This window comes from Myxocyprinus asiaticus, chromosome 49 (genome assembly GCF_019703515.2).
Source record: "Myxocyprinus asiaticus isolate MX2 ecotype Aquarium Trade chromosome 49, UBuf_Myxa_2, whole genome shotgun sequence".
In the NCBI taxonomy this organism is placed as follows: Eukaryota; Metazoa; Chordata; class Actinopteri; order Cypriniformes; family Catostomidae; genus Myxocyprinus; species Myxocyprinus asiaticus.
The window spans coordinates 5,097,443-5,115,167 of record NC_059392.1 but is presented as its reverse complement, the minus strand read 5'-3'; the positions used below and the strand labels follow the sequence as shown (position 1 = coordinate 5,115,167).

Sequence of the window (17,725 nt, the reverse complement as noted above, 5' to 3'; positions counted from 1 at the left end):
AAACCTTTGGGAGAAAACATTATAATATATATATATATATATATATATATATATATATATATATATATATATATACATATATATACACACAATAATCTTTACGAAACACAACATAGTATTAACAGACACACACAATTTAAAATAATTATCTAACTGAATATATTTTAATACAGTATTAAGTACAAAAATACAATAAAATTAAAATTAATTCATAAAATCATTAACTAATATACATATATATATATATATATATATGATATTTCATATATATCATATATATATATATATATATATAAAATATATATTATTACAGTTAATGATTTTATGAATTAATCTTATTTTTATTGTATTTTTGTACTTAAAAATATAATAATTATTTTAATTTTACAATTATATTATATTATATTTTATTTAATATTATATATATATATATAATGTTGAACAATGCTGATTTTATGAATTAATATTATTATATTTATTTATTATGGTATTTTTTCTTGTTATTTTAATTATGTAATTAATAATAAAAGAATATATTATTAAATAAGTATTTAATTAATACTATTATATTATATTATAATTAAAATAGTATAAAATACCATGAAAAACCATGTCATACATCAAAGTATACATCAAAGTACATTATATAGTACACATATTATACTACATAATTTAATTAGAATGAATAATGTTATATAATTATATTACAATTAATAATATTAAATAAGAGAGAAAATTCATCATCAAAAATAAGTATATTTCTATTAAATAATAATACATTATTATTATTACTTTATTATTAGTTATATAATTGAAATACTAAGAGACCCCGGTTCAATTCTGAAACAAAGTCTGAGGCCAATTCAAAGCATTTTAGGTAAATTCGGTAAATCATATCTCTGTAGTAGTAAGTGACTAATTCTAATTCCGATTTGAAATGCAACACAGCCCTCTGCTGGCTGAAAGGAGAACCCATTTGGATGCTTCATATACATTTGCACATGTACTGTATATACTGTATATGTGTGTGTGTGTTTTTTACCTGGCCAGATCTTTGTCTTTATTGAGGTGCTGGAAGAATGAGGGTTCACAGATCAGCTGCTCCTCCTGACACACCTGTTTGCAGGATTTACCTGCTGGAGCGAATTTCACCTGCATGGTGCTCAGAGGAGGCCACATCACCTGACCATGACAGAAATCCTACAGAGACACAGAGAGATGGATAAAATGTATTCGTTTACTGTTCAAGCGTGCATTTAGTCTTTGCACGACAGGTACTGAATGTCACAATGTCTAATGGCACGATGTATTGGAGTGAATCACACTCTTGTAGACAAAGCATACACAAAAATGCGCCTCATATTTCCACTTTAAAACAGTAAAGTGTACCTGGTTTTCTATGAAAGCATTGACGCGCTGTAACATCCCTTCACAGGTGAACTCATACGGCAGATATGGCTCAATCTGAAACAAACAAAAAACATCAGGACATCACTGCGTGTGTGTGCGCGCGCCAGTTATCAAAAAAAAACAACTCGTTTTTCGTTATGAAAAAGTGATTGAGATTATACATATACATATACATATATATATATTAGTGCTGTCAATAACGCGTTAACGCAAAATTCGTTTAACGCCACTAACTTAACGCGTAATATGACCCTTTGAATAAACCGTAGTGCATGAGAAGCGAGTCAATTCACGCAAACGCCGCTACTGTCGCATTCATTGACCGTCGTGAAAACAGATGGTGGGAGACATCATGCTGTTACCTTCGCCAAGCATTTTATCAATGTAGCACAGCAGTAGAACATGCCCGCAAAGCACAGATAGAGCTTGGAACTTTGTAACATGATTGCAGCGGCAAGACCATTTGAACACCTGCTTGCACCGCGAGGCGCGAAGTGAAAGTGTAAGTGCAAGGCGATCATCTGTGTTCCGCGACTGCTACCGGATCCTTGAATAATGTATAACGTGCCTGTAAAGGCAGCCGGTGGAGTTTCTGGTGCCCCCCTACGGAATTGGTGCCCTACGCAGACTGCGTATTATGCGTATAGGGAGTGCAACGGCGGTACTGATTACCAGCTAACGGAAACCCTGCTGCTGTCTCCATGGTTCTGTCACAGTGTCTCTGTTTGATAGTGCACTAGCCAATACAGAAGTTGGAGACATTGCTGTAACCCTGCAGGTAATCTACACTGTCATTAATTTAACCCATTTAATCCCACCGGTTACAATAGTGACCGGGTCTAAAAGGAGATGTTGATGAGTTGCCAATTGTAAATGACAGTGCAGACTTCTTTGCATGAGTGCAACTCCACTGTGCTCCTGGAAAGATTATGTCTGTTAAAACTCCATAAAAAGAAGCAAATAAATCCTGTCATAATACACTTACAACTACCATATTTCTGTACATAATTTGAATTGTGTTGTGTTCATTTTCTGTTGTTCAACTCTGCTGATGGTGTAGGTTTTGTGTGGATGACTGAAAAATACATCTGGATGAAGCATATTTTGTCCACTCATGTTTATAAAGATACTGCGATTAATCACGATTAACTACAAAAAATGTATTAATAGTTGAAGTCAGAAGTTTACATACACTTAGGTTGAAGTCATTCAAACTCATTTTTTCACCACTCTACAGATTTAATATTAGCAAACTATAGTTTTGGCAAGTCGTTTAGGACATCTACTTTGTGCATGACATGAGTAATTTTTCCAACAATTGTTTACAGACAGATTGTTTCACTTTTAATTGACTATATCACAATTCCAGTGGGTCTGAAGTTTACATACACTAAGTTAACTGTGCCTTTAAGCAGCTTGGAAAATTCCAGAAAATTATATCAAGACTTTAGAAAATTAGCCAATTAGCTTCTGATAGGAGGTGTACTGAATTGGAGGTGTACCTGTGGATGTATTTTAAGGCCTACCTTCAAACTCAGTGCCTCTTTGCTTGACATCATGGGAAAATCAAAAGAAATCAGCCAAGACCTCAGAAAAAAAAATTGTGGACCTACACAATCCTGGTTCATCCTTGGGAGCAATTTCCAAACACCTGAAGGTACCATTTTCATCTGAACAAACAATAGTACGCAAGTATAAACACCACGCAGCCATCATACCGCTCAGGAAGGAGACGCATTCTGTCTCCTAGAGATGAACGTAGTTTGGTGCAAAAAGTGCAAATCAATCCCAGAACAACAGCAAAGGACCGTGTGAAGATGCTGGAGGAAACAGGTAGACAAGTATCTATATCTACAGTAAAACAAGTCCTATATCGACATAACCTGAAAGGCTGCTCAGCAAGGAAGAAGCCTCTGCTCCAAAACTGCCATAAAAAGGCCAGACTACAGTTTGCAAGTGCACATGGGGACAAAGATCTTACTTTCTGACTTTTTGGCCATAATGACCATCGTTATGTTTGGAGGAAAAAGGGTGAGGCTTGCAAGCCGAAGAACACCATCCCAACCGTGAAGCATAGGGGTGGCAGCATCATGTTGTGGGGGTGCTTTGCTGCAGGTGGGACAGGTGCACTTCACAAAATAGATGGCATTACGAGGAAGGAAAGTAATATTGATATATTGAAGCAACATCTCATGACATCAGCCATGAAGTTAAAGCTCGGTCACAAATGGGTCTTCCAAATGGACAATGACCCCAAGCATACCTCCAAAGTTGTGGCAAAATGGCTTAAGGACAACAGAGTCAAGGTATTGGAGTGGCCATCACAAAGCCCTGACCTCAATCTGATAGAAAATCTGTGGGCAGAACTGAAAAAGCATGTGCGAGCAAGGAGGCCTACAAACCTGACTCTGTTACACCAGTTCTGTCTGGAGGAATGGGCCAAAATTCCAGCAACTTATTGTGAGAAGCTTGTGGAAGGCTACCCAAAACATTTGACCTAAGTTAAACAATTTAAAGGCAATGCTACCAAATACTAACAAAGTGTATGTAAACTTCTGACCCACTGGGAATGTAATGAAAGAAATAAAAGCTGAAATAAATCATTTTCTCTACTATTATTCTGACATTTCACATTCTTAAAATAAAGTAGTGATCCTAACTGACCTAAGATTGGAATTGTGAAAAACTGAGTTTAAATGTATTTGGCTAAGGTGTACGGTAAGTAGTATGCATGTATATGTGTGTGTAGTATATACCTTCTGACTGAGGATTCCTTTAATAGCGTTCTCCACCTCGGCGGGATCGTCTATGTTGACGGTCCATACGTGTGGTCGTCCGATGTAGACCTCAGCGTATGGGTGCTGGGAGGTCAGCTGAGGTCAAAACATACATCAGATCCAATTAAACTCAAATGCATAAAACATTAAACTCAAAGAAAACAACAGTCCACCAATAATTAAATACGATAAAAAATAAAAAAACTGACAAACTGAAAGAGGAAGATGTTACCTCTCTTAGCGTGGGTTTCCCCTTGAAGAAATCAGTGTTTTTGCTGCTTTTAGCGGGGTCGAATCTCGGGTTCAGGAAAGCGCAGCCATTGGCTATGGCCTCCAAAGGGGCGGGTCCTTCATAGGGGAAGGACAGTCCGACAAACAACTAGAAAACAGAGACTTGCGGTCAAACGTGGTCTTGTCATAAACGCTTGTGGTCATTGTCCAAATACTTCATTTTGAACAATATCTCTTAATTATTTAAAATGGAACAACCTTCTTTTTCTAAATGTTTCACCTCTTCAAAATACATGCCACTAGCTTTAATATTTTGGTATATAATGCAAAGATATTTGTATATTTTTAGTGTGGCTTAAGTGTCCAAATACTTTAAGTATACAGTATGAGAGCCACAAATGTTGCCCGATTTGTAGAATAAAGCACACGCCGTTTCTTTAATCACTCAAACCATCCCTTTTCCCGCGTAACTTTAGATATTTCTCACTGGATCACATTACCAGTCTGGGTCACAGTCAAATCTTTGATGCACAAAACCCATTTCAACCATTGTATAACAGTGTTGTAAACATCTAGATGACTTAAGCAAGTGTTTCCAAAGGCGTGAGCCATGCGGCTAGCAGAGGCGGCCCGGCCCATCGAGATTTCCACAATAATGTGTTTGTGAAAGTGTCGTGCCCAGAGCTGTTGGCTTTAAAGAGTGCACAAAGACTGTTCTGTGCTACACTAGACAGATGACCACACGCTTACGGCTCACAGAGCACAGAGAGACATTTCATATACGAGATAACGAGTCAGATTAACCCATAACGTTCCATTTCAGAGATAACGTTAAATAATGTTAGTTCAATTATAAATAGTTTACATAGGCTGTTGAAAGGGAGTTTGTTGCTGTCTCATGATGACTAACTGGGGGAAATTATTCGATTTATTGAGTTAAGTAATTTAAAGGGTATAGATGGCTTCTGTGATTGCACTTCTACCGTTCACCAACAGAGTGGAGCAGAGATGTACTAAAAAACCTAAGAGGCTGACTGAAAGTGAAAAAGAAAAACTGAGACTCACCCTCATGCCATCCCAGACGTGTATGACTTTCTTTCTTCTGCTGAACACAAGCGAAGATTTTTAGAAGAGTATTTCAGCTCTGTTTGTCCATTTTATGCAAGTAAATGGTGACCAGAACTTTGAAGCTCAAAAAGCACATAAAGGCAGCATAAAAGTAATCCATAAGACTCCAGTAGTTTAATCCGTGTCTTCTGAAGCGATATGATAGATGTGAGAAATAGATCAATATTTAAGTCCTTTTTAACTATAAATCTACACTTTTACTTTCACATTCTTCTTTTGTTTTTGGCGATTTACATTCTTCATGCATATCACCACCTACTGGGCAAGGAGGAGAATTTATAGTAAAAAAAGGACTTATTTAATCTGTTTCTCACACCTATCATATCGCTTCAGAAGACATGGATTAAACCACTGGAGTCTTATGGATTACTTTTATGCTGCCTTTATGTGCTTATTTAATCTGTGTGAGAAACTGATTAAATAAATCCTTTTTTACTATAAATTCTCCTCCCTGCCCAGTTGGTGGTGATATGCATGAAGAATGTAAATCGCCAAAAACAAAAGAAGAATGTGAAAGTAAAAGTGTAGATTTATAGTTAAAAAGGACTTAAATATTGATCTGTTTCTCACCCACACCTATCATATCACTTCTGAACACATGGATAAAACCACTGGAGTCACATGGATTACTTTTATGCTGCCTTTATTTGATTTTTGAGCTTCAAAGTTCTGGACACCATTCACTTGCATTGTATGGACCTACAGAGCTGAGATATTCTTCTAAAAATCTTTGTTTGTGTTCTGCTGAAGAAAGAAATTCACACACATCCAGGATGGCATGCGGGTGAGTAAATGATGAGAGAATTTTCATTTTTGTGTGAACTATCCCTTTAAGTGCTATTCTTAGAGATGCGTATATGTTGAGTTTAGCAAACATTTGCAAGTCTGACAACTTTTGCTAACTAAAAGGATGTTACGGGGTTCAATACAAGTTAAGCTCAATCGACAGCATTCGTGGCATAATGTTGATTACCACAAAAATCAATTTCGACTTGTCTTTCCTTTTCGTTAAAACTCAAACATGAGTGGTACTGTATTGTGATAATTTAGCTCATATAGTGTCAGAAGGTGTGATTAAGGTATTAATGACAACACTAGTAGAAGATCTACCAGGCTAGTTTAGCAAATAAATAAAAACAATTATTGTTCATTCTAACGACCAAACACTGTGATGCACAGGTTTTGCAATTTTATGGATGCATAGATCACTAAACATCAATACAAAGTTCAGCATCTAATTTCCAGAGACTTTAACACAAATAATGCTGTATGAACATGACAGTAACATATTGTGGTACAAACCTTGGTCTCACGAAGGAGGAATTGGAGGTCACGGCCGCTCAAGATGCCATGATTCTTGACGTAACCCGGCAGGTGGACTGTGCTGGTACCATGAACTGTGCCGTGTACTTCCATGTATGAGTGAATGATGTCCAGATATTTCTGTTTATCCTGTGACACAAGAAAACAAGAAGGAAACAAATACAGGTGAGCAACACGCAACTTTGTAGGTAAATAACATCTTAAAGTGGTCATGTCATGAGGAATCAAATCTTCCTTGATATTTTGACATATAAGAGGTCTTTCTACTATGAAAATATACTATACATTTCAGAACTCAAAACTTAATCCCCAATGCAATAAAAGCATTTATTGAAACCATGCTCCTTAAACACCTCATTCTCTACTTCCACAACTTCCCTACGTCAGTAGGGGTACATTAATTCATGACCGCCTCTACAGCGAAAAAACTTCAACACCTACTTTAGGTCATCGCATCCTTGGCCCCGCCCACTGGAGCTTCAGTTCGTAAACTGAGAGCAGGACAAACAGGCCTAGTGTGGCCTAACTAGCCTATTCCTGAACACCAAAGGAGACCCATCTGGACAATTTTGAATTATTTTTTAATATAAACATGCACTAGACAGACATCTTTGACCACTGTTATGTATCTGGCACTGCTTTTAAAAGACGTTGTGTCAAGTTACAACAATCCATTCTCTTTTATTCAGCTGCTGTGCCTCTTGCTGTTTTGAGCACAAACGCATCATGGACGTGTTCTTTCGCCCATCTGCGCTATTTTTAATTATTGGTGTATGAAAACATGCACTGGATGGACATCTTTGACCGTTTTGATGTGCTTCCGGCGATGTGCATTTCAGTGCAGGATGATACTGGAAACTGGATGTGTGTGCGTCTATTTCACACCATGCTTTGGACTATGTATGTGCATCATGTGGATATGTCTTCAGCGTATATCAGCGTGGATTGTATGTTTTTTCGGCAATCAGCGTGGATTGCTTGTGAACTAGTCATTAAATGATTCAAGCTTTGCAAAGAAACTGTTATTGAAGGATGGGCAGTTAAAAACACTTGGACCCCATGCAAAACAGTAAATAAACAGTTCCATTCATGAATATTTCAAATGTCATGACTGTTTTATAGTTTATGGTGTTGACACCCTGTTTACACCAGGTGCGTCCGTTGATGCGACGCAACATAATGGCTTGAGGCTGTCTGCACCAGGTACGTCGACAAACTTTCTAAACCGTTTATTTGTGTTGTTGGCAGTAGTAACGCCAGCGTGTAAAGGGCAAAATGGAACAGGGCATCCGTTTACTGTCAGTGCAACGCGACGCGCAGCAACGGACGTTTCCATGGTAGACAGCATCATTGATTATAATGGGTTCTATTGCTTTAGACATGGTGTGAGTGTTAATAGTTGTGCATGAGATGAACAGTTTAATATATTCAGATGCAATGTGTTGAATGCGCATTATGTGTAAACCCTGAAATTTTGTTTTATAATGTTGTGAAGCTTGCTCATTCTCTTCAGACTGAGTTTCAAATATGGCTGATCCCGAGGGGCTGCACAATGTTAGCCAATCAGGGCATTTATGTTAAAGTTTTAAGGAGGCACTTAGACCAAAACGGAGCCTTTCAGACAGAGGGCCAGAGACAGGGTGGAAAATTATCATATTTGACTAAATTATGAATGTTTTAATGCAAAATAAACCCATTACTAACATTATCAGTGGACCTCAGGGAAGATAATAAAACTACAATGCCACTTTGGTGAATTAAAGTACCAATTTCCTTCCGAAACAGCAAAATCTGTACATTTTTCCAAATTTTTGGCCAACAGTGTATAAAAAAAAAAAAAAAAAAAGCATTTCATGGCCCCTTTAATTGTAAAAACAACGAACACGAACAATGGCTGCTTCAAGCTTACAATATAAATTTGTGTTTCAAAAAGTTTTACCATACACAAAATTATTTGTAAAAGATAAAAGATATATATAAAACATTTCAATTGACCCATTTTCTTAATAAATATCTCTCGTAATAAATATATTTTTGCACGTGATTTATAAGTGCGTGTTATTTTAAAGAAAAAAAGGTTTTTCTTTTCTCCTGATTTAATCAAGGTCATATGGGCTGGGAAAAATGATTAGCAAATAACATTGTATCGATATCATAGACCACTTTTCACAGTCCAATCAAATTCTGAATGATAAAATCAAGTCCCACCCTACATTATTTCTTGAATATTCTGTTTTATTCAGAAATACATCACATTATAGAGATTGTAAGTGTTGTAAATGTAATTTCATGTTGTCTTTAATACGTTTTAATAGGCAATTTCAATATTAGCAATATATCTTGTAATTCACAGATTCAGATAATCAGATTATGTATATATCATATCCCGACATTCTTATTCTTTGGGCATTTATTCTGATTTGTGTGACTAGGGCTTATAAAACAAGAGATAAAAGAACACAGGACCCTTAACACACACACACACACACACACACACACACACACACACACACACACGAATAAAACACTATTTCAACAGAACTTTTTTAGCTCTCAGCATGAACTTGTGTCAGTGCAAAAGGCAAAAGACAGACAGGAAGTGTCTAAAAGCGCCCGTTCCTCAGGGAAAACCACGAAGCCTTTTCTTTACAAATGCACAAAGCATCCAAAGACACACTTCCTGTCAGATGTCAGGTGAAAATAGAAATACTGTGTGTGTGTACTGTGTATGTGCGTGTGAGTCTAGAAACAAAAAAATAAACAATTATAAATAAATGAACATATTAACTAATAAATTAATATTACAGAGTGAAAATCAGTATTTTCAAAAACAAAACTTTTTATTCTCAGGTTAAATCTTTCTGACTTTTTACTAAACTATGATTTAGGGACAAAATTGAACAAACCCCCCCCCTTTAAAGACATCCTTAAAGGGTAACAAATTTTCATTCATCAAGAAAATAACATTTTTTCTATTTAGTATACTAAAAATGCAGAAAGATTTCTTTAGGGGTAGGCTTTAGGTTGGTCTATAGTAATTACAATTAGCTTATTTTAAAAAGAATAGAAGTGTATGGCATTCCCTCATTAAGATAAAATGGATAAACACATGTGCTCATTGGTAAAAGGTTGGTAAGACACAATCACACTGATGTGATAAAGACCAGCAACAGAAGCCCTGAGAAACAGACACCAGGAACGGATGTGTTTGTGTGTGCAAGCTCAAGTGTGCGTGTGAGTGAGAAAATAAAAATCCATTATATGCGAACTTGCAGTGCTATTAATGCAACTGATGTGTGTATGAGGTGTGTGATTGTGTAAGAAAGAGTGTAGACTTTATTTGCATTTCAAAAGCCTATATGAATATCCTCTGATCTCTAGACGACACACATACACAGGGTCTATGCTCAAGTTAGTTTCCATGGTAACCGGTTCTTGAGAGGCTATAGAAAAGCATCTCTCTCTCTCTCTGGTTGCAGTATCACTGCATGAGGTTAAATGCGACTCCATTGTTGCTGCAGATCCGATTTACACCAAAAATATTTACATTGCACTAATTTAGTTTTCATTGACAATTTTCCCACGTCTTTAAGAATCTAAATGCAAATGATGTTATGATTGGATAATGTCTTAGCATGTGAAATTAGTATTTTTCCTACTGTACCTTTAAGACTTTTAAATGCACATTATGTTATGATTGGCTAACCTCTTCGCATGTAAAATGAGTATTTTTGCTACTGTACCCTTAAAGATTTCTGTAAATAAATTACCTCTGTTATGATTGGCTAACCTCTTTGCATATGAAATTAGTGTTTTTGCTACTGTACCTTTAAGAATTTTAAACGCAGATTATTATTTTGTAATGATTGGCTAACATATTTCATGTGAATTAAGTGTTTTTGCTACTGTACCTTTAAGAATCTAATTGCAAGTTATGTTATGATTGGATAATGTCTTCAAATGTGAAATTAGTATTTTTCCTACTGTACTTTTAAGACTTTTAAATGCAAATTATGTTATGATTGGCTAACCTCTTTGCATGTGAAATTAGTGTTTTTGCTGCTGTACCTTTAAGAATTTTAAACGCAGATTATTATTTTGTAATGATTGGCTAACATATTTGCATGTGAAATAAGTGTTTTTGCTACTGTATCTTTAAGAATCTAAATGCAAATTATGTTATGATTGGATAACGTCTTCACATGTGAAATTAGTATTTTTCCTACTGTACTTTTAAGACTTTTAAATGCAAATTATTATTTTGTTATGATTGGCTAACCTCTTTGCATGTGAAATTAGTATGTTTGCTACTGTACCTTTAAGACTTTTAAATGCAAATTATTATTTTGTTATGATTGGCTAACCTCTTTGCATGTGAAATTAGTGTTTTTTCTACTGTACCATTAAGAATTTTAAATGCAAATTATTATTTTGTTATGACTGGCAAACCTTTTTGCATGTGAAATGAGTATTTTTGCTACTGTACCTTTAAGACTTTTAAATGCAGATTATTATTTTGTTATGACTGGCTAAGCTCTTTGCATGTGAAATTAGTATTTTTGCTACTGTACCCTTAAGATATCTGTAAATAAACTACCTCTGTTATGATTGGCTAACCTCTTTGTATATTAAACAAGCCTGTTTTGCTACTGTACCTTTAAGACTTTTAAACGTAAATGGCCTTGGTTATAACTGGCTAACCTCTTCGCAAGTCTGTTGTTGCTACTACACCTTATATAGATGCTGATATGTAAAAATGGGCATGTATTGACCGTTTAAAAACATTGTAAAGCTATTTATCCTGTTACGTACGCCAAAAAAAAAAAAAAAATCTCGAGGACATCAGGAAAACCAGTTTAAAATTCAAAATAAGTCCTTCTTGGAGGAATTGTGTGAGATTAGTTGGATCTAGACTGTGTGTGTGCGTGGAGGGATTAATGTTTTACGTGCGCTCTCTGCGTCTCTCATCACACAAAGTGTTTCGGATCCAGTTGGCCGTTGATACCTTCCCTGCAGGGTTCCTTAAGGATTATTCTGAGTTGAGCGACTTAACAGTGAAACCAGGGGTGATCTCACACTGGAGAAATGCTGAACTAATCCTAGTCAAAGTAAAAACACTTCTTGGCGAGCAAATTTGGAAAATGTGGCAAAACAATCTATCACATAAACATGACACGGTTTCCAAAACATTGCTGCAGTTTCACATGTAAACAGCCAATAAAAGTTGGCTAAATCTACATTGTTGATGTCGTTCAACAAAAACTCACCTTCCAGAAGTTGTCCACCTTGCCGTAAACGAGAGACTGGTTTTGTCGTTTGATGTCGTCGATGTGCTTGAAGTCGCTAGCATTCAGGTGCTGTTCCACAACGAAGCCCAGGAAGCTGTTATCTGGTGTGTGAGCTGTAGGGGTAAACAGAACAGCCAATCAGAAGTGAGAGATTAGCCAATCAATACCAAGAGGATAAATTAAGGGTTTTGTGTAACTATCTTATATTGCTAAAATACAAACTCTGAAGCTTGCGCGATTAGTAATTTAATGCAAAAACAGGGCAAATAAATACTTGCAGTGAAAATACGAGAACAAACACCTGATAAGGTGTATTTTAATTAACAGTAACTAGGCAGAGCATCGGAGCTGTCCTGATATGAAGCGGAAGCTTGTTCCAGAGTTTGGGGCCTACAATAGCAAATGCACAAATCGCCCTTCAATTTGTAGCGACAACGAGGAACTTTCAGCAGAAGTTGGTCAGCTGACCTAAGTGCTCTAGTAGGAGAGTAAGCGACAAGAAGGTCACAGAGATATTGAGGCACGAGACCAGATAGAGCTTTGTATACATAGAGCAGAATTTTAAAATCTATCCTCTATTTTATGGGGAGCCAGTGTAGGGATGCTAATACTGGTGTAATGTGGTCAAACTTTCTAGACCCTGTAAGGAGCCTAGTGGCCACATTCTGGACCAACTGTAAACGGGACAAGGCAGTTTGAGGCAGTCTGGTATACAATGAGCTGCAGTAATCTAACCTTGACGATATTAGCGAGTGAATCACAATAAAAACAAGAGAAAGTGTTTTACTTTTGCAATTGATCTCAGACGGAAAAAGCTGCTCTTCACAACAGCACTGATCTGTCTATTTAAAAGTAGTGATGAGTCCAAGATCACTCCAAGGCTCCTTGCATGGTCTTGCACATTTAACGACAGCAGACCTAGCTGGTCGACCAGTCCAGGTAAAGAGGACTTGGAGGGGCTGAGAATCAGAACTTCAGTTTTGCTCTCATTTAACTGTAAGAAATTGTCTGCCACCCAGCACTTAATATCAGCAAAGCAATTTAGGGCATTCTCTATTGATAATTTTTTTTGTCCAAGCATGCTGGAATATAAAATTGAGTGTCATCAGCATAGCAATAAGACATGCCATATCTCTGAAAAATGAAGGCCAGTGGGCGCATGTACACGGAGAATAGTAAGGGTCCTAGAATTGACCCTTGAGGGACGCCACATAATAGAGAGGTTTTCTAAGTTAATGTGTAAATCGTGCGTAAGGCATCCGAACGCATTGTGTTCTTTCGGGCAAACTGTCGTGACTACATTTTGATAGAAGTGAAATTAAAAAAGTAATGAAAAATGTAACTAATAACTATTATAGTTTTTCCAGCAGAAGTGCTTGATTTTTCTCGATAAAATTAAGGCCCTCTAACGTGACTGGTTGGACGGTTTTTTATTTGATATAAGCTCTATAATTTAGGTTTCATAATTTAGTACAGGCATTGGTAAATCACGTTCAGTTGATAACGTATGGTCAATGCTAATGCTGTTAAACCCATAAATATCACGATTTACCTGACAAGTTTCACAAATGATGCTGACGATTTGCTGCGAACTGAACCAGAGAAGATTAATGGTGGTGGACATCCTCCTTCAATTTTTGACACTCATGTCAAACCATTTTTATTGACTTCTTGAACGTTTTGATTCACAAAAAAGCATCATATGACAACAAAAACATACAATGACAGTAAGTCTTCACTTTCTTTGAGATGCTATTGTGCTTTATAAAGCAAACTTTTACGATGTGAATGTTCATTAATAAAAACGATTTCATTACCGTTCTGCACTGATGTTAAAAGCATTTACTAGCGAGTCTGGTAAATCTCCTTATATGGTGTTTTCATAGGGGTGGATCAGGGACTAAAAACTAATTGGAATTCATTTCGGCTCATTCTGAGCAAAAACTGTATTTTTTCATTCCGGTTCAGAAGTTCTGCAGTCTCCTTTCCAAAAGGTTACCGGTTAGAACAAATTATTTAACGGTTAATAATGTTCTTTTTAAAATGACAGTACTCTGCGCTAAGGGGTGGATGAAAAACCAATTGCAGTGTTGCCAAATCTCGCTAGAGAAACAAGAAAAATGATCTGGAAATACTAGCCCAAAATAAGTCACTTGCCTCACCAAAAAAAGCAAAAATAAGCAATACATTTGTTTTCCCTGTGTGGTGGATTTATCGGCCAATTAACAGTAAAGTATAACTTTAATTACAAATCTGCTACTCAGTCAAAACCCGGCAGCATCAAATCTGTATTAATGCATAATATCTAACATTAATCCAGTGAAGACTTGGAAACAACAGAGAAATGCACTTATTACCTCTAATAATGTTTTCATTGTATCTGGATTAGCTGTACATGTATATGTAGTAATTATAGTTGTTAAAAAGGTCTTCATTCACAGAATGTGACATCCACAACGGGCGATTAAGAAATGTGTGATGCAGCAGTTTCCTTCAGGATCAAAGCACATGTTTCATTTTTTCAGGCAACATGAAGTGGTGTAGTTCCAAAAATGTATTGTGATAAACCCTTTGGCCTTTAGTTTCATGAAAAAAATTATCTGAACAAAATTAACCAGTTATAACCGGTTACCAGCATTTAAAAATATCGTTTTCACTCCGGAACAATTGAAAATCACTTTGTTCTGGTTTTCGGTTACGTTCTGCTAATAATTTCATTCGTTTTCGGTTTTCGTTCCTTGAACCATTTTTAGTCCCTGGGGTGGATTATGATAATCGTGAACAAACGCTCACATGCCTCCCCTTTATGAATGTTTGGAATTCACTAACATACACACGTTTAACTAACAAATTTGGGGAGTACGAAGCGTTTGTGAATCCAGCAGAAAGTTTTCGGGAAAGTTCCATTTTACACGTTAATTACTCATACATTTACAAAGTTTTATGAATGAGGCCCAATGTAAGTAAACATCTTTCATTAATACAATGTAGTCTGTTAAGTTTACGCGATAATATAAGATTAATATTTAACGCAAAACAGCACAATCAGGTGCTTTCACAGAAAAAACAAGAATATATACCTAATAAGGTGTTTTATAATTAATTAATAATGTTATATTTTATTATTTTATATAGTGTTAGCGAAACCTAAACTACTATATAAACTACGATGCTTTCAATCTATACCAAATGAAAATCGACAGTCTATGATTTTTTTTTATTTTTTTTTTATCTTTGATAAAATATGGTCTCAAGTTTGCGCGATAATATAAAATGAATATTTAACGTGAAAACAGCTAAAAACAGCACAAATAGGTACTAAAAAAAATTAGAACATATACCTGATAAGGTGTTTTATAATTAATAAATATTAGCTACATAGTATTATTTATATAGAGTTAGCAAGACCTAAATTACTATACAAACTACAATGCTATAAATGTATTTATTTCAAGTTTGCATGAAAGCACAACAGTACTTTCAAAGAAAGACCGAGAACATATACCTGATAATGTGCATCACATTTAATAAAAATGATAATTTATTGGATTCTTTTATATAGGGTTAACAAGACCTAAACTACTATATAAACGATGATGATTCAATTTACAGCACTACAATCTATGATATAATTGAAAATCTATGATTTTTCTAACACAATGTCTATATCCGACTTATATTGATAAAATACGTCTGTGAAGTTTGCGCGATAATATAAGATGAATATTTTGCGCGAAAACAGCACAATGAAGAAACACCCGACACAAAACGGAGGGTGGTTGCCTCCGTGAAGTACATTTAATATCGTTTAATGCACACCTAGCCGTGGATATATCGCTTATACCATGGTCACTTGAATTGATTAGTTACGGCTGTCCTAGATTTTTTACAACGCAAATTTTGACTGGAAGAATAAAAAAAAATAACCGTTAATTTTATCTAAGGGCTGCTTGATCTACAGCTCGGCCTTTTCTAAATCAGACACAGTGAAAAATTAGTGTGACCACACACTTGGTCAAAACTGTGAATTTAAATGCACAATCCAGAATTAATAATATCCACAGACTGTAGAGGGGTTGGCTGTCCAGAGAAATGTATTATTTAATTTTTATTCATTGTAATTTTCTCATTAATGTCGAAAAACCGAAGTTACAAACGTGACAGTGACAGTAAAAGTAGCACTTACTGTATAATAAAGGGAAAACCATTCAGAACACTCTGGAACCTCTAGTGGCTATAGGTGGCACTTCAGCACAGAAACATAATTTACAAAACACATCACAGTTTAAATCGTCTTGCCTTGCTGGACAGCGAAAGACACATTTAATAGGTCCTGATTTCAATCTCTCACCCTCCGTGCAAAACAAGCTGAATTCCATTATATTAGCTATGCTGATGAAAGTGGTTAGGAAATGTTTTCAACTGCTATAGTTCACTCTGCTTACAGCACATTAATATCAAACAGTGCTTATAACTGACCGGAACTACCTGTGCATTCAATGGTTTGAACTGCACACATTCGAGCCAATCAGAATCGACCTGATAAGGTGTATTAGAATGAATAAATATTACGTTATATTGTATTCTATAATGTATAGTGTTAGCGAGACCAGGGGTGGACTGGGAAGAGAAATCAGCCATCCTGGGGGTGGGGGGGAGGTGATCACTGTCCTTTTCTGCATATCGCTGCCCCCTTCGGCATATTGCGGCGCCGTTTTGTGGCCATTCTGCATAACGCAACGGCTCATTTCAGCTTATCGCGGCCCATTCGGCCATTTTGCGGCCAGCACACCCGGTTCTCCCAATGGCCAGTCTTGCCAATGATCGGCCCCAAAGTGCGTTGGCCCACCTGGAAAATACCTGGTATGCCAGATTACCAATCCAGCCCTGAGCGGGACCTAACTACTATATAAATTACAATGCAATAAATTTATAGCAAATGAAAATCTGCAATATAACTGACCAGCTACGATTTTGCTAGCACACACCGTGAGGATTGTAATTCATGTTGTAAAATGTTCACATTAAGTGTGTTATGTATGACAAATATCCGTGTGGGTGTTCAAATTGCCAAGCGAAGAGCTGTTACCATGACAACCTCTTGGCCAAGAGGTCACCAGGGTAACGAGTCTTGGCAGAGATACACCTGAATGCCATCTGTCTGAAAAATTCAATCCTAAGATTAAGATTTCTGATTTACACACAAACCTCAACCATTATGTGTGGGCCTGCTATCGTTAACTGCCTGCAGGAGCAGCTGTAGCCTGTTGTCACGTTTACCCGTCAATTCCAATGAGAGCTTAGGATGGAATTCAGAGCCCAGGCGGCCCATAATGCAATTTGTAGAAATTTGTGGAAATCATAAATGCAGTTTAGATGGAATATGACCCTCTCGTTCTCCCTCTGGCTTTAGTTACTGTATACAGCACAAATATGTTCCTAAAGGAAATGCTAACAAACACTGATATACACAAGCTCATGAACACGCTCAAGGCAACTGTCAACAACAATCAGAATTAACAGCATGACTGAAAACCGAACGCTCATTTTAGACATCTGCCTTACGTG

General features: G+C 36.4%; 1 protein-coding gene across 1 annotated transcript in view; it reads right to left on the bottom strand.

Moving 5' to 3' along the window:
* Positions 1–17,725, bottom strand: part of LOC127437982 (alpha-1,6-mannosylglycoprotein 6-beta-N-acetylglucosaminyltransferase A-like) — an 83,261-nt gene that overhangs the window by 4,303 nt on the left and 61,233 nt on the right. Inside the window, exons 11-16 of the mRNA XM_051693180.1 lie at positions 12,137–12,270; positions 6,849–6,998; positions 4,420–4,566; positions 4,167–4,283; positions 1,390–1,464; positions 1,043–1,200 (exon numbers count right to left, since the gene is read on the bottom strand). Of these exons, the coding sequence (XP_051549140.1) occupies positions 1,043–1,200; positions 1,390–1,464; positions 4,167–4,283; positions 4,420–4,566; positions 6,849–6,998; positions 12,137–12,270 (781 nt within the window). The remainder of the gene's footprint in view (positions 1–1,042; positions 1,201–1,389; positions 1,465–4,166; positions 4,284–4,419; positions 4,567–6,848; positions 6,999–12,136; positions 12,271–17,725) is intronic.